The sequence below is a fragment of the Leptosomus discolor genome, unplaced genomic scaffold (assembly GCF_034619465.1).
Source record: "Leptosomus discolor isolate bLepDis1 unplaced genomic scaffold, bLepDis1.hap2 HAP2_SCAFFOLD_67, whole genome shotgun sequence".
Taxonomy (NCBI): domain Eukaryota; kingdom Metazoa; phylum Chordata; class Aves; order Leptosomiformes; family Leptosomidae; genus Leptosomus; species Leptosomus discolor.
The window spans coordinates 447,316-462,684 of record NW_028237828.1 but is presented as its reverse complement, the minus strand read 5'-3'; the positions used below and the strand labels follow the sequence as shown (position 1 = coordinate 462,684).

The window sequence follows — 15,369 nt, the reverse complement described above, 5'->3', positions numbered from 1 at the left end:
GCAGGGATTGAGCCCCCCTAGGCATTCCCCACTCACATGCTACAGCCCCCAGCCACCATTTGGGGTAAAACTTAAACCCTGCTTAGGTTAAAAAAGGGGTGAAAACCCACAACCATACCCCCCGGTTCTCACGCTGCTGAGGGGGGCGATGCTGGGCAGGGCACCCAGCACAGAGCTGGGAAGGCTGGGGGGGGTGGGGGGAGGGGGGCAACCAGGTTTTGAGCTGGGCAACCGTGAGCGCCGGCAGCCCTGGGTAGGGGGTGGGCAGGGGGCTGCGGGGGTCCCTCAGAAGTTCTTGAGGCGGCTGTAGAGCTCCCGCTTGCTGCGCTCGCCCGCCCCGCTGCGGCTCTTCTGGCGGAACTTGCGCAGGTCCTCCTTGAAGTCCTCGTGGTCCATCGGCCGGTAGTCCTGGGGCTCGCAGTGCATCTGGGCACCCACAGCTCTGTCAGCACCCGCAGGCCCCCCTCCCCACCCCCTGGGGCAAACCCAGCACCTCCCAGGACCCCCAGCACAACCCCCTTCCCCTGGAGGTACCACCCTCATGGAGGATGCTCAGAGCCAGACCCTTTCCCCTCACAGGGCAGGGTTTTGGGGAGCGGAGAGGGTGATTTCCCCCCACCCAGCACTCTCACCCTCCTGCCAGGGACCGCCCGCCCTCCCACACAGGGGGTGAAAGGTAGGGGGGCTTACCTGGTACTGGGGGAAGAACTCCCGGTACCCCCCCTTCAGGACATAGAGCTCGGGGTAGTGGAGGTGGGGGTACTCGTTACAGGCTCGGTCCTTCTCCCTGATGAACCGGCACCTGCGGGACAGGGGACAGGATTGGCACCCAGATAGGATCCTGCCATGTCCGGGGGTCCAGCAGAACCCAGCGTCCACCCCACCTCCCCCAACCCCCCCAAACTCACATCCTGGGCCCCCTCTCGGAGGAGAACTCGCAGTGGAAGATGACGATCACCCTCTTGCTGGCGTCGAAGGGCACGATGGGCTTCTTCAGCAGGAACTCCTCCACGTCCTGCTCCAGCGGCAGGTTGACGGCGCCCTGGCGAGGGAGAGGGGCCCCTTTCAGCCCCCCCCCTCCTCCCATTTCATCTCGGGGAGCGGGGGGGGCCTTCATACCCTGCCGCCCTTCTGCCCCATCTGCTGGGAATGCCTTCACCCCCCTCCTCCTTCCAGCTGGGGCTCAGCACCTCTGGGGAGGCTCTCAACCCCTCCAGGGGGTTCAGCACCTTTTGGGGGGGGCATCAGCCCCTCTGAGGTTTGACAGGTTTGTGTCTCCCCCACCCATGACCACCCTGTCCCCAGCCCCGAGGGGCGCAGCAGCGGTTCTGACCTTGATGTGGCCTCCCTCGTACTCGTAGGGGTACCTGCAGTCCACGATCACGCAGCTCTCGATGAGGCTGCTGAACTGCCCCGTCAGCACTGCCACCATCTGTGGGGGGAGCCCGTCACCGAGGCGGGGGGGGGGGGGGGGGCAGGGAGGCAGCCCTGTGGGGGTGTTTTTTTGGGGAAGAGGTCACTGCTCCCTTACCATTTCAGGGGAAATGTACTTCAGGTCTGGGTGCTTCCCCTCTACCATCTGCAGAAGGTAAGGCTGGAGGAGAGGCGGGTGCTGGGTCAGGATCTGTCCCCGGGGAGACGTCCTGGCTGCCACCCGCTCCCCCCAGCCCAGAAGACCCCCTGCCTGCGAGGTTTGCTCCCTCCCAAGAGGGACGGCGCTGCGGCACTGGAAGAGTAGAGGGTCAGGCTCTTCAGGCTGGAAAGTCTCAGCCCCAAGTCCCCTTGGTCCCAAACAAGGGCCACCAGCTGTATTGGGGCTCTGGCACCAGCGCAGGGCTCCACTGATGGTCCCCCTTTGTTTCAGGAGAGGGGGGCAGGCGGCACCCCCAAGCCTGCAGCACCCCCAGCAGCCCTACCTTGGAGAAGTCCCCGATGAGCTCCCGGTGGTCGTTGGCCAGCAGGTTCTCCATCTCCTCGTGGCAGAAGGACCTGGAGCACAGCAGCCGCGCTTTCTGCGGGGACATGAACCAGAGACACCCCCCTCGGCGTTAGCGAGGGCGCCGGCAGAGCCGTGGCACCGGGCAGTCCCACCAGGGATGGGCAAGGACGCCTCACCCCGAGGATTCCCCATCACCCACCGGCTCCGCCGCTGCCGCCTCCTCGCCAGGGCTACCGGCCACGCTCCTCCGTCGCTTGGTCTTGACGGGGTTGTCCTGGTCCTGGGGTCGGTCTATCCGCTTCTGGATGGGCCTGGTGACGCTGCTGGGCATCGAGGGCGAGCGGAAGAGCTGCCGGCACTTGCCGTGCTTCACCGGACACTGTGTGGGGAGAGAGCCCGTGTCGCTGCCCAAGGGTCCTGCATTCCTCCCACATACACCCTCCCCAGCACCACGAGAACAAAGGGAAAAGGGTCCCTCTCTAGTGGCTGCACACCACCCAGGACAAGCCCACAGCCCTGGGGTGAGTGCTGCTCACCAACCAGTGACCCTCACCCTCAGACCCCACCTTGGAGACCCAAGGAAGGGGGAGCCTGGGGCCCCATCCACCCCCCAAGACACCCAATGTACCGGCTCGGCCTCCTCCTTCCTCACCAGCGGCGCGGTCAGTAGGTTCTCCATCCCCTGCGGCACGTCAGCATTGCTCTGCCGGGGAGGCACCCGGGGGGGCCACGGGGCGACACAGAGGAGAGCGTGAAGGGAACGAGTCCCACTGCTGCTTCGCACCCCCCTGGGCAGGGACGGAGCCCCTGCCCAGGGTACATCCAGCTGTCCAGATGGAGGAGCCCTCCCTACTTTCATCTCCTCCTCATCCAGGACCTCCACGAAGCCATCATCTTCCTCTTCAGACATGGAGGAGGTCAAGGAGCACCGGCGTAGGATGATGGGGCTCTCGCCCTGGGCGGCGTTTTCCTTCTTAGGGGTGTCGAACTGGGGAGGGGACATGACACAGCCCATGGCTCAGGAGTGGGGCCAGCCCCACACCAGCCCTGTTTGCAGACACAGTGACCCCAATCCCCCCAGCTCCCACACCCACAGGTCTCCAGTGCAAACAGGGAGGCTGGAGCAGCAGGTCCCGGCTCAGCAGCCCCTGCAGCAGGACCACCCACCCCCGGTGCCCCCCTCTCAGCACCCCCAGCCCCTCTCACCAGCAGGCCGGGTGCAGAGCCGAGTCTCTGGCTGAGGGAGTCCCTCCCCGCAGCCCCATCGCTGGCGGGCAGCCGGCTGCGCTGACTTGGCCTCTGCAGCTTCTTGAAGACAAACCCCTCCTGCAGCAGTGGGGGAGGGGGGGGTGGGCACGGCATCCCCCTGCCCCTTCCCCGGTCCTGCCTCCCTCTCCCCAGCCTTACTGTCCCCCCTCACCTTGTCCTCAGGCTTCCTTGGGCCCCTCTGCTCCCTGGCCCCGTGGCTGTTGAACTCCCGGCAGTGGGTGATGTTCTTCAGGACCGGGCTGGCCCCCAGGAGCTGTGGCTGCGGGGCGGGTTGGGAGGGGTGAGAGGTCCTGCACAGCCCCTGCGCTCCCCAGCTCCATCCTCCTCCTTCTCCTCCTCCTCCTCCCAGCTCAGCCAGGGGCACAGCAGGATCCAGCCGCCCTCAGCTCAGCCCTGCAGAGCCCCCGGGACTTACCGGCAGTGAGTGGATCCTCCGGATAAGGAGCTTATTGCTGCAAAAAGAAAAGGATTGAATGAGGAGAGAAGATGCCCTGGACCAGCAGCATCCCACCCCCCCCACCGCCCCGAAGCTGGCATGGACCCCCTTGTCCCCTGGGTCCCCACAGTGGGGTGAGACCTCCCCGGACAGGACCCCAGGGCAGCAATTCCTCCAGCCACTGAGCAACACCAACAGCTTGATCCAAACCCCAGGGAAGGGCAGACAGCCAGCCTGGCTTTCGGGTCTGGGCACAGGGACAGAGCCCCTTCACTTACTCTTTGAGAGCTCTCCTGGATTCTGGGATTGCTGTCTCGAAGCTGCGGGAAGAGAGGAGCCAGGGTTAGGGGGGATGGCACCCCGTGCCCCAGCCTGAGCAGCCCAGGAGCCCCGGGGATGGGCAGCCGCAGCCCTTACAGGGACCCCACCCCACGCAGGGGTCATCAGCCCCCCCAAGGGGAGAGCAGCTGAGCGGCTTTCAGCCCCACAAAGGGTTAAAACCCCATCTGGAAATCACTGGTTTCAGACGGGGGGACCCCAATCTGGGCTGGGGGGTTAAGCAGCACGCTGAGGTGGTCCAGGGCACCCCGCTGACCCCACTCGGGGCCCAGATGTAGCTGGTGGCAGTGGCGCCCACTCTCCACCTGTATGTAAATCCGGCAGCGGGGATGCTGGGGATGCTGGCCGTCGGCCATATGGCCATGCAGCTGCACACTGCGACAGGACGAAGGGGGCACTGGCGTGTCCCCTGCAGCCCAGCCCACCCAGCCCCAAGGCTGCCCCAGCATCACCATCTGCCCCCAGTTACTCAGTCACCAACATCTGCCAGAGAGGGGCTCTGCCAACGGCCCCGGGAGTGGGCGAAGCCACCGGCGTGGCACCGGCGTGGCACCCAGAGCCCCTCAGCCCCACAGAGCTCGGCTCTCAGCTGATCCCTGCACCCCAAATCTGCGAGGCCTGGGCAGCAGCACCCCAAGGAGGCTGAGGCGGGGGTGCTGGGAGCCCAGGGAGGTGCTCAGCACCCTCACCCCGCTGCGTGGTGAGGCAGCGAGCCGTCTGCCGGCCGTCCCTGCCAGAGGAGGACTTGGCACGGCAGCACCGCAGAGGCTTCTTGCCTGCACCCGCTGCCAGACCCCTGCCTGCAGCAGGGCTGGGCCGAGCACCAGCACCGACACCCCCACTAGAGGTGGTTTCTCACAGCACCCCCCACCAAAAATCAATTTTGGGGTGGAGGGCACAGCTGGAAGCACAGTCCCCCAGCAAGGCTGGGACAGGCCGAGCGTGGGCACTGCAGGCAGCCTGGGGAGGGTGAGCAGGGGGGACACAGTGGGCAAGGGTGGAGACCTCCCGGAGTGGGGGGACGCGGGGCGAGGGACACTCACACTTCCTCCAGTGCCGCGGGGTCCTCCTGCGTGGGGGAGTCCAGCCCCACTCCTGCGGGAACAAGGGGCAGGGGTAGCATCGGGGGGGGGGGGTGGGAGGCACGCCGTGCCCCCGGGACCCTGCTCCAGCACAGGTCCCCCCCCGCTCCGGTGGGGCGCTGGCAGGGTGCAGGGGAGCCCTCCCACCCCAGCTGTGTTCCCTTCTAGCGCTGGGGAGGGGGCCACAGGGTGGGATCTGCTGTGTGCTCAGGCGGGACCCTCACCCAAAGCTTCTCCCGTCCCCCAGCATGGCAAAGGGATGACCCTGGGACCACCCATCCTGGCCAACATGTCCCACATCACCCTGCCCAGGGACCCCCACTGGGGTGGTCCACAGCCGAGCCCCCCCCCGGGGTGCAGGGCTGGGCGGGTGGGGGGGCTCCCACCCATCATCCAGCACAGGGAAGGAAGCGCTGGGGAGGAAATCCCCGTTTAAAATCCCAGTTTGACTCAGAGCATGGCCAGGAGCCGAGACAGAGTGGGGGGCCCGGCTCCCACGTGCACCCCCAGAAAGACCCTTCCCCACCCTCAAACCCCTCCCCTGCTTTCCCAGCCCCCTCCCTGCATGCAGTGACCCCCCTGCCCAACGCCCACCCCCCTGGCACAGCTCCCCCTGCACACCCCCAGCCCCGGGGAGGAGGGGGGTCGGGGCAGGGGCGGGTGTGGCAACAGCACCCATCGCTCACCCGCGTCCGAGGACTCGGAGGAGACGGAGCTGCGGGGGGAGCCCAAGGCTGCCGACCCCCGGCACGGGCTGGCCCGGCGCCTCTGCAAGGACAGCCCCGCCACCCGCCGCTTCGGGGTGTCCCAGTGGCTGCGGGCAGGGCGGGGGCGGCGATCAGCCCATGGGGACCCACCGGTACCCCTCGGGGTGCCCCCCTCGGGTGGGGCGGTGGGTGGTGTCCCCCCCCTCCGCGCTCAGCACTGCCCTGAGCCGGCAGCATTCACGCGTGGGGGGGAGGGGGTTGCGGTGCGGGGCAGCCCCCCCGTCTCCACTCCCCTTCCCAGTCCCACCAGCTTGTCCGTATCCAGCGTCAGCGGGGTGACAGGCGACATGCCCGCTCGCCTCCTGGCCACTCCGGCTAGCCCACGGCCACCGGGGCCGCCCTGCGCCGCCATGGCGAGTGCAGGAAAGGAAGGGAGGCGTTAATTACACCCGTTGGAGCGACCGTTCCCGGCCCCGGCGGAGCGGAGCGGGGCCGCGCCGATGCTCCGCCGTCCGGTGCGCGAGGGGGGGGGGCGCGCGCCCGCGGCCGCCCCTATTTATATTCGAAAACTAACAGGGGAGCGGCGCGGCGGGAGCCAATGGGGAGGGGCGGGGGGCGGGGCCACGGCCGGGTCGGGGGCGCGCGGGCAGGGGAGCGGAGCCCGGGGGTGCGGGCAAAGCACGGGGGGAGGGGCCAGCAGGGGTGCAGGGGCATGGCTGGAGGGGCTCAGGGGGCATCGCCCAAAATGGGGGGGGGCATGGCTGGAGGGGCTCAGGAGGCATCGCCCAAAATGGGGGGGGGGTGCATGGCTGGAGGGGCGCGGGGGGCATCGCCCAAAATGGGGGGGGGGGCATGGCTGGAGGGGCTCAGGGGGCATCGCCCAAAAAGGGTGGGGAGGCATGGCTGGAGGGGCGCAGGGGGCATGGTCTGAAGGGGGGGCAAGGCACGGGGGGCGGGGGGGGGGGCGCGGGACAGGGGACGGAGACACATGCCCTAAAGTGGGGGCAAGGCACATGGGGTCATAGCCAGCAGGGGGCATGGCTGGGGGGTGTGAGGGGGGTGGCCCAAAGTGGGGGCATGGGAGGGGGGGAGGGCACAGCTACGGGGGTGCATGGGGGGAGGCACGGCTGGGTGGGGGGACATGGCTGGAGAGCACAGGAGAGCTCGGCCCAAAGTGGGTGAGGGGCATGGGGGGTCACAGCTGAGGGGGTAAATGGAAATGGAGGAGTGCGTGGTTGGGGTGTACGGACAGGTGCGTGGGTGGAGGGCCATGGTTGGGGAGGCATGGAGGGGTGCGTGGGTGGGGGGACATAGCTGAGGGGCTGCACGTGGGGCGTGCGGCTGGGCAGGATGAGGGGTGGGTGTCCATCAGTGAATGTGCAGCCCAGGGGGGAGCCCAGTGTTCGGACACTGCCCCCACCCCCAGCCACAAGCCCCCAGCCATGTGGAAGTCTTTGCAGTAAAGGTCTCCTGGCAATCCGAAAGCCCATCCACTGTTCGCACCAGGGGGGAAAGCGCTGAACCCCTGCCAAATCTGCTGGGGCTGCTCACACCCACCTCTTGTCCTGTGGTGATGTCGAGTGCTGTATAGACAGTTCCAGACGCCCTAGAAACAAAAGAGCAGCAAAGACACGAGAAGTGGTTTAGACCCTGGAAGTGAAAGCCCTGACAGGAGCTCTCTGTTGCCTGTAGTGTTTCCAAAACACCTTGGTTCCTCCACTCCTTCAGCCAGCAGCGCACAGCGCAGCAGCCCAGAAGCCCCCTGCCATGCAGGCTATCCAAGTGAAAACTTAGGTCCAAGAGGAAGAAAAAGGGCTGGTGCAAATCTCCAGAGTTCATACTAAATTCTTTCAGTCCAAAACTGAAGGGCAGGGTGCCTACAGAGACTGGAGAATAATAGATTTCATTCTTTTCCCCTTTTCTCCAGTTTTGCTCTGTTGGGGTTTAGTTTTTTCCTTTTTCTTTTTTTTTTTTTTTTTTCTTGCGGGGGTGTGTGTGGTTTTTTTCCAGAGAATGTAACACACGCACAGTCTGGCTGTGCCTTCTTAGACCTCTTCTTTGGATCTATCTGCAAAACTCCGGCAACACCATGCAGTCATTCTGAGAGCCCTGAACACACGTGCCAGCCATCTGAGGAAAGGACAGTGCGTTGACACTGTCTGTATTACTGAATGGTTGGTCTTCACTACCTCTGCCAGAAAAGAGAGCTGAATATTTAACCTCTGGTTGCAGTTTCTAAACTATACCGTTATAATCCTGATCACTAAATACTTTTTTAAAGCAAAAGATTGGAAAGAAATGTTCTTGAGAAGTGTTATTTATCTGACAGCTATCAGGTTCTAAGTTGCTCTTTCAGGTAATAAAGATTTTTCTCCTTTCTTTAGTGTGGCCGTATTATTTTGAGACACACAAAAATGATTTCCCCTAAGAAAACAAGCAAACGGGTGCCACAAACTTGAGGGACAGTAGATCTTCCAGGTCCTGCCCCTCGCTGCAGACAAGACGTTGCCAGCATCAAGTGCTCTTTGACGACGCCTTCTGACCACAGGCACCAATTCTGATCAGTACTGAGAGACAGGAGAATCTAAGCCCAGGGTCTGAACACGTTTGGAGCTTGCCCGACTTCACGCTTGATATTACACCAGCAAAATACCTGGCCCGTGCTTTTGTGTAAGTAGCTGTGACTGGACTTACCCTTGCCCGACTTGTTCAAATCGAGTGTATTTCTGCTTAGGATCTGCCACGCTCACAGTGCTCCCTGAAAGAAACAACATTAAAAATGGAGACACCCCCTTCCAGCAGATCAGAAATGCCGCCCCACTGTCTGGGGTTGGGAGCCGTTTGTAGGCAGCTGGGTGACAACAACGATACAGGCAGCTCCACAGCACAGAGAGTCTCCACGAAGACTGATTTTTACAGTCCTCTGGAGAGTCACCTGGACAGGAAACCAAGAACTTGGAGAAACATTCACAGGAGCCACAGATCAGAAAAGAACAAGTACCAGTGCAAGTGCTTGTTGTCTCGAAACACTAAGGACAGCTGGAACAACAGAGCCTTCATCTTCTTAGCAAGAAATAGTCTGTGCGATTCCCCAGAAGGTTTAAGACTTCTGGAGGTTAACTGCCCCTTGGGTTCTGGAATCCATTCTGATGAACAGGTGCCACTTGCAGACAGGAAGAATATTGCACAGTGTTCCCAGGAGGGATCTTCTCAACGTTTCAGCGGCTTGCCAAAAGAATGCCGTTATGTTTTTAGAGAACAGCGTCTCCTGTTACAACCAAGAACTACAGGGCTCTGAGAACTATGACCCTCCTCACGTATTACCAGGCTAAGGCCCCCAGCAGACCTTGTTTGTGCCATCTGAAGAACCACGCTGCTTGTCCTCAGCATGACCTGGATCCGTGACCAGCATTTGACTCGCACTCCCGACACTGCACACACGCTGACCTCCCCCAACAAGCACAGCCGTGCTGGACAACAGCAGCAGCAACACTCCTCAGGCGCTGGTGTCAGCCAGAGCTGCACAACCGAGATGCTGATCATTTCAGGGGTGCAGGGGAGGCGAGTCAGCAGGCAGGCCAGGTGGGCTGCTGCCGCCTCCCGGCAGCTCTGCGCTGCGGCAGGGGAAGGCAGGGCCAGCCCGGCCGGCACAGGCCGTGGGACAGGCCGGCTCCACCAGCCACCGTGCAGCTCAGCTGCCACTGAAGGCCAACAGGGAAGCGTGCGCTGCCTGACGGCTTCTGGCCCACTCGGAGGTGCAGGCGGTCTGAACGGCGAGGAGAGCAAGCAGTCATTAGGGTGCCGTGTTTGTGTTGAGTGAAAGAGCCAAGATCTGCTACACTAATCTGAAGGAATAACTGAAAAAAAACATACTGCTTTCTCTGGTCCGGTAGTTTCCCAGATAAAACACAAACAACGAAGGTGATCGCTCAATGCAAATGACTTCTCAAGGTTTCACTTGCAACGTACATCACTGAAATACTTGAAGAATCTTAGTTCAGGAGGAAGAATTCCAGTGTTTCACAGCATATTTTGTTTGACCCATCTGGCAATATTCCTGTATCACCAACACAAACACAGGCTTCTTTGTTCACCTGTGCATCCAAAGCAAAACCGGGTGACGCACCATTCACTGTAAGTAGGAACAAATACCTCCCTCCCCTGTCCAGGCGTTTTCTCTGGAGAAGAGGGCTTCAGCATCCACATGGGCATCTGACTGGATGCCTAGCCAGGAATCCTGCCTGCCAGCACGGCAAGACGACGGGGCAACCCCACCACCGGCTACACCCCCTGCTAACACTGTTTTGCAAAGCCTGCCTCAAACATTTAGCCTCTGTTGAAGACGCTCTAATTCCTCCCTTTATAAGCTGGCATACCTGCAAGGAACCCTCTGCTCTGGAATTTACTTCATTGTGCCCTCAGCTAAAGCTATTGAACTGAGACCTTGGATACTCCCTCATGGCACTGAGATTCAGTTCTTGAGAGTCCTGTCAACCTGCTAAGGGTGCAGAGAACTCTACAGGAGCAGCTGAAATCTCCCAGCTGAGGAAGGCTTCAGCCTCTGCAGTCACACCAGCCATCAGCGGCAGGGCAGGTGCGGCAGAAAGGGTGGTACAGCACAAGGACGAGCACTGACAGCCGCTGTGAAGAAGCCACAGCCAGACTGCACCCCTTTACAAGCTGTTGTCCCTGTTACAGACAGAATGGTGTTGGCTTTGAGATCACACACGAGGAGGTGTAGCTCCATCCACTTGCTGTCCTAACAGTCAACAGCAGACACAGAGTAAACTGGGCTGTGCTATGGACCCAACAAGTTTCCATCTGAGAACACAGCACTGGCCGTTATGAAGTGCAAGAAGCAGATTAAGCTCTTGTACTGCAGAATCACAAAGGGCTTGGTGTCTTTTCCTAGAGTAGGGCCTAGCCAGGGGTTGGGGCCAACGGTCAGGATTCTAATGGTATGAACTGGCTGGGAATGAGCTATGACAAAGTGCCCCGTATCGGAAGGATATACAGTGGATGTGCTGCAGGCTGCCTCCTGAGACACGCCTGCAGTGCAGTTTTACCTGATCAAGCCACGCAGATGTGTCTCGGGTACATCTTTAGAAGCATAAAGCTAAGAAATAAAAAAAGGATTGTTATAAAAGTTTTTTCTTTTTTCTGTTGGGGCACATTGAAAACACCTCCTCCTCTCTCTCCACAGTGCCAACTGATGTTCTTTCAAAGGAGTTCTCTCTGACAAAAACAGAGAATTCTTATGAAAATGAACTCCCATCTATTAGTAGAAGCAGTAGTAGTAACAGCAGGCATAAAAATGTCACCAATGGAGTATCTGGGGCAGGAGAGCTCCTTGAGGCTGAAAGAATCAGCTTAGTGCTGTGGTTGTCTATGGGTTAAAAAAGAAACCAAACCCAACAAAACCACAAAGCAAAACAATCCCAAACCAACAGCCCAACAGATTTCTGCAAAGTATATTTGGCTCCAATGACTGCCGAGAATCAGGAGTCTAAAGATCACTCAGGAACCCAAATCTTCTGGTCCATTTGGCCATTAGCACACAGGCATTCGCTAGGCCAGTCAGGAGGTCACAGCCTTCTGCTCAACCAGAAACAATCTCTGCTTCTGCCTTCAGCGGAGAAGGCAGCTCAGGCAAATCCAACCGCGTCACAGCTGCCCTCAGCGGCACAAGGAACACCCAGAGCGCTCTCTCGCTTCCTCTTCAGCACAGTCACAGTTCGTGTAGGGAGTCGGGACGCTGCGACACTGAACTGAGGATGAACACTGAGCACCTGTAACCCCGAGACACGCGTAGAGCACACACTGCTTTATCAGACAAGAAATACAGAACACATACTCAGTTTCTCTAGGATCTCCTCATCGCTCATTTCGGGTTTCTTTTGCCACCGGTCCGTGTCTCTGTACAAAGCATTTGAGTTTTCAGGCTGGCGAGTGGTGGCTCCTTCAGCTGGTGCTGGTGCAGCCGCAGGTTCAATTACAGAGCGGGTGTAGGTCTGTGACGAGAAAGTATTTTGCGTCAGAAAAGCAGCTTGCAGAGATGCCCCTGAGATCGTGTTTCAAATGCAAACCCTTAGGAAGATGCTGTCTGCCCCATCCAGGGCTCTTAAAATGTTTGGGTTTGCTCTCCCCTTCTCAACCTCAACAGACAAAAGTGAAAGGCTGGCTTTACACAAGTTCATGGTCAGTTTCATTTTCAATTTTCATTGATTTTCTGAAAAGATGCCTCAAACAATGAATTTACTGTGGTGGAAGGATAGAGAAATAGGTCTGTCCAGGGCCCCAGAGCCTTGTGCCTTGATGCTCATGTGTTTTCTCAGGTAACAACACGACTCTTTAGCTGCTACGCAAGTGTCTGAACAGAAGCAGGAAGCATCTCCCTTTTCTGATCACAACGGTGGAACTGACTTCTCATCAGGATTTCAAGCCGTAGGGAGTGGCCACGAGGAACTGCGTTCCAGTCCTTCAGAGACCTCCCTTCTCTTCACAAGGCAGAGCTGTGCAGGATTCTCCTCACCAAACTGCAGCCACGGAAAAGCTAAGGGGGCAGCCTAAGCTCTTCATTTACCTACTTGTACAGCCTGCGGAGAGCGACGGCTGCCTCCAGGGGACACTTTCTCCTAAGGATCCCGCAAGGGGGTGGACTGTGTCTGATGACCGCTCTCTCCGCTGATGCCAGAGAGCCCATACAGGCACTTTGGACAAAGCTGCTCACGTTGACACCGCTGGCATTAACAGACACAGTGCTGCCTCTTATCTGATACTGATGAACACACGGTCCCTCTCAGAATCACAGGAAACTCATGACTACATGGGAAAGTTCAAGGCACACTTTCCTGGTGTCGGTGACGTGGGTGAAGCACTGGGTCACGGTAGGACTCCAGCCCGTTCATCCGTGGACGGCAAATGCTGTCTGATCCGAAACATGTAGCTCTGAATGACACCCGCTGCAGTGCTGACCAAAGCTGGGACTTCCTGGTTTTGTATGTTCAGGCCACGGGGCGATAACAGAGGGAGGTTTGTTGTCCTCTTCCTCTTCTTCATCACCTTCATCCTCTCCTTCAGAAACAGAGGGAGCTGGTGGGGGTTGTGAGGCTGGTTTTGTGCTCTGTGGACAGACAGCCAGCAGCGTGAGTGACAGTCCCCATTCTGGCACTTGGGAGGTTTGATAATCACACCACACTTCAGTCTGCTTTTCCCTGCACTGTGACATCCGACCAGCATTCTCTGAGTCGGTAACTTTTGAAAGCTCCCGTCTGGACTGTCTCACCACTGCCTACGTCTGCTAGAGCAAACTGCCACAGCATCTGCCAATGCACCCGTACCCACGGGAAAAGCCATGGGGAAGGCTTATGGTGCTCTGCTGAACCCCAAACATCCTTTTAAAGGTGTGTTTTAGCAAGATGATGAAAGTGGCATCAACTGAAAATCTGAAGTGTGACTATTCAAAGATGACTTTCATTTTGTTAGACACGCTCTCTGCTGTGTAATCCCAAACCTCAAATTAAGGTGCTTGATACTCGAAAATAAAGGCCAAATCCCCGTTCAGTCATTTGCTATTCAGTCCACTCACATCAACACTACTAAAGCTGGTCAATATTCACGGGGAGGGCATGACTACATCTCTGGGATTGCTATGCAATCCAGTATTCATTAGAGTGGAGGATTATTTCAAACTTTCTTGCAATGGTTCCAGTCACTTACGTATCAATTCTAACCTTATCTATATTCAGCTCCACATCCAGCTGTACTAAGGAGAAATCATAACAAGTAACAGAAATCGACACTAAGTTGTTAAAAATTAAAATGGATTAATTAGACAGTACTGAATACTGTTGTGAATGATATATTCCACCATGCCCAAGAACAGCAAGCGATCTTCTGTCTGCAGAACCAGACTTTCATCTGTCTAAAAGTTCTTGAACAGAAAATTAGAAAACAGCCAGTGACCCCTTTACTGCCGCTGCATAGACACTAAAAGGTATTTTCGTTCAGCCTACGAGGCTGGCACTGTCACCAAAGGCAAAGCTCAGAGCCTGTTCCACAGTTCTGAAACGCCATGGAAGGAAGAGGTTCCTTTCACACTCACCGAAGGACGGGCTTCTGGGTATCCATGGGCGCTTTCACCTGCAACGTGCAAGGGAGAATTAACCAGATGCTGTTATAAAACTGCCTGATGGGGGGAACCCCACAAAACAAGTAAATCCAAACAGATAGCATTTCTCTTTCACAACAGCCCTCCAGCAGCAACAGCTATTTTACATAGCAAGCAAGACAGCAGGACAATATACTAGGCTACTCTTTTTCTAGAGTTTCTGGTGTCTATGTTTTGCCCGGTTTTGCCAGCCAATAAAATAAACAGAAACTTGATGAAGAAAATGCAAATTGCTCTTTAACAGTCAATGCTTCTGCTCTGCCCAAGAGCTAAAGCAGCTTCTTTTCGTAGAATGGTTTGGGCTGGAAGGGACCTTAAAGACCATCTCGTTCCAACCCCCTGCTGTGGGCAGGGACACCTTCCCCCAGACCAGGTTGCTCCCAGCCCCATCCAGCCTGGCCTTGAACACTGCCAGGGAGGGGGCAGCCACAGCTTCTCTGGGCAACCTCTTCCAGTGCCTCACCACCCTCCCAGGAAAGAATTTCTTCCCAAGATCGCATTGAAATCTCCCCTCGTTCAGTTTCAAACCGTTACCCTTCGTCCTATCACGGCACTCCCTGACAAAGAGTCCCTCCCCACCTTGCCTGTAGCCCCCCTTTAAGCACTGGAAGGGCGCAAGAAGGTCTTCCCGGAGCCTTCTCTTCTCCAGGCTGAACAACACCAACTCTCTCAGACTGTCCTCACAGGGCAGGTGCTCCAGCCCCCTCACCACCTTTGTGGCATCCTCTGCACTATCGGTACCTTAATGGTATTTTATTAACGTTATTAAGGAACAGCAAAAGGACACATCGATACAGAAGCCAGATATCCTGCACCTAGTAAACCCCTCTGCTTACCTGCTAGATCCGTCATCAGCCACACTTTGTCTAGCAAAAACCAGAAGGAATGGGCCAAAGGCAAAAGAACACTGAAGAGCACACCACAGACTTGCTCCTTCATCTTTGCAGTGCTACACTACAAGTCTGCAGACAGGGCCCAACCAAGGGGACAAAAGGGCACTCTCGTCACACCCTCCTGGAAGGAGCGTGCTACAAAGGCTGCTCTGGGCACTGACACCTTCCTTCTCCTCTGGGCCAACGTTCCCGTGACATCATGACAGCAGCCCTGAAAAATGTGCTGTGTCACAAAGCATCCCAAAAAATTCTCTTCCTCTGGAACACGAACACATTGCTCAAAGGATCCCACAATAACTCATAAAACGCACAAAACAAGTATACCCTGTACCCAGTCTGAATTTGAGAACAGCTAGAACAGCTTGTCGGTTCTTCTTCTGCTCCAGTTTTGTTACGCTGGAGGTCTGGACCAGCCTGGCCCACTGCTCTGGAGTGCCCTGTAGATGTCAAGTGGAAAGAAGGAGCATTTAGAATACTGAACAGCCGCAGCCTCACGCATCTTGACCAAGCTCCCATGCTACCTCTAAGATTACT

At 58.0% G+C, this 15,369-nt stretch overlaps 1 protein-coding gene across 1 annotated transcript; it reads right to left on the bottom strand.

Moving 5' to 3' along the window:
- Positions 1-285: 285 nt before the first annotated feature.
- LOC147412706 (M-phase inducer phosphatase 2-like) lies at positions 286-6,184 on the bottom strand. Its single transcript, XM_086481097.1, has 16 exons — positions 6,070-6,184; positions 5,752-5,883; positions 5,027-5,078; positions 3,923-3,964; positions 3,624-3,660; positions 3,360-3,467; positions 3,146-3,265; positions 2,793-2,927; positions 2,568-2,642; positions 2,139-2,318; positions 1,917-2,012; positions 1,532-1,594; positions 1,334-1,432; positions 909-1,042; positions 691-802; positions 286-426 (listed from the first exon to the last, which is right to left on the bottom strand). Exons 1-16 carry the CDS (start codon positions 6,182-6,184, stop codon positions 286-288), a joined length of 1,641 nt encoding a protein of 546 aa, XP_086337223.1.
- Positions 6,185-15,369: the final 9,185 nt, after the last annotated feature.

Coding starts and splice junctions, on each gene's coding strand:
- LOC147412706 (XM_086481097.1), bottom strand. CDS start 6,184: ATGGCGGCGCAGGGCGGCCCCGGTGGCCGTGGGCTAGCCGGAGTGGCC. Junction 5,884..6,069: donor GGACAAGCTGGTGGGACTGG/GAAGGGGAGTGG, acceptor CCCGCCCTGCCC/GCAGCCACTGGGACACCCCG. Junction 3,266..3,359: donor CAAGGAAGCCTGAGGACAAG/GTGAGGGGGGAC, acceptor CCACTGCTGCAG/GAGGGGTTTGTCTTCAAGAA.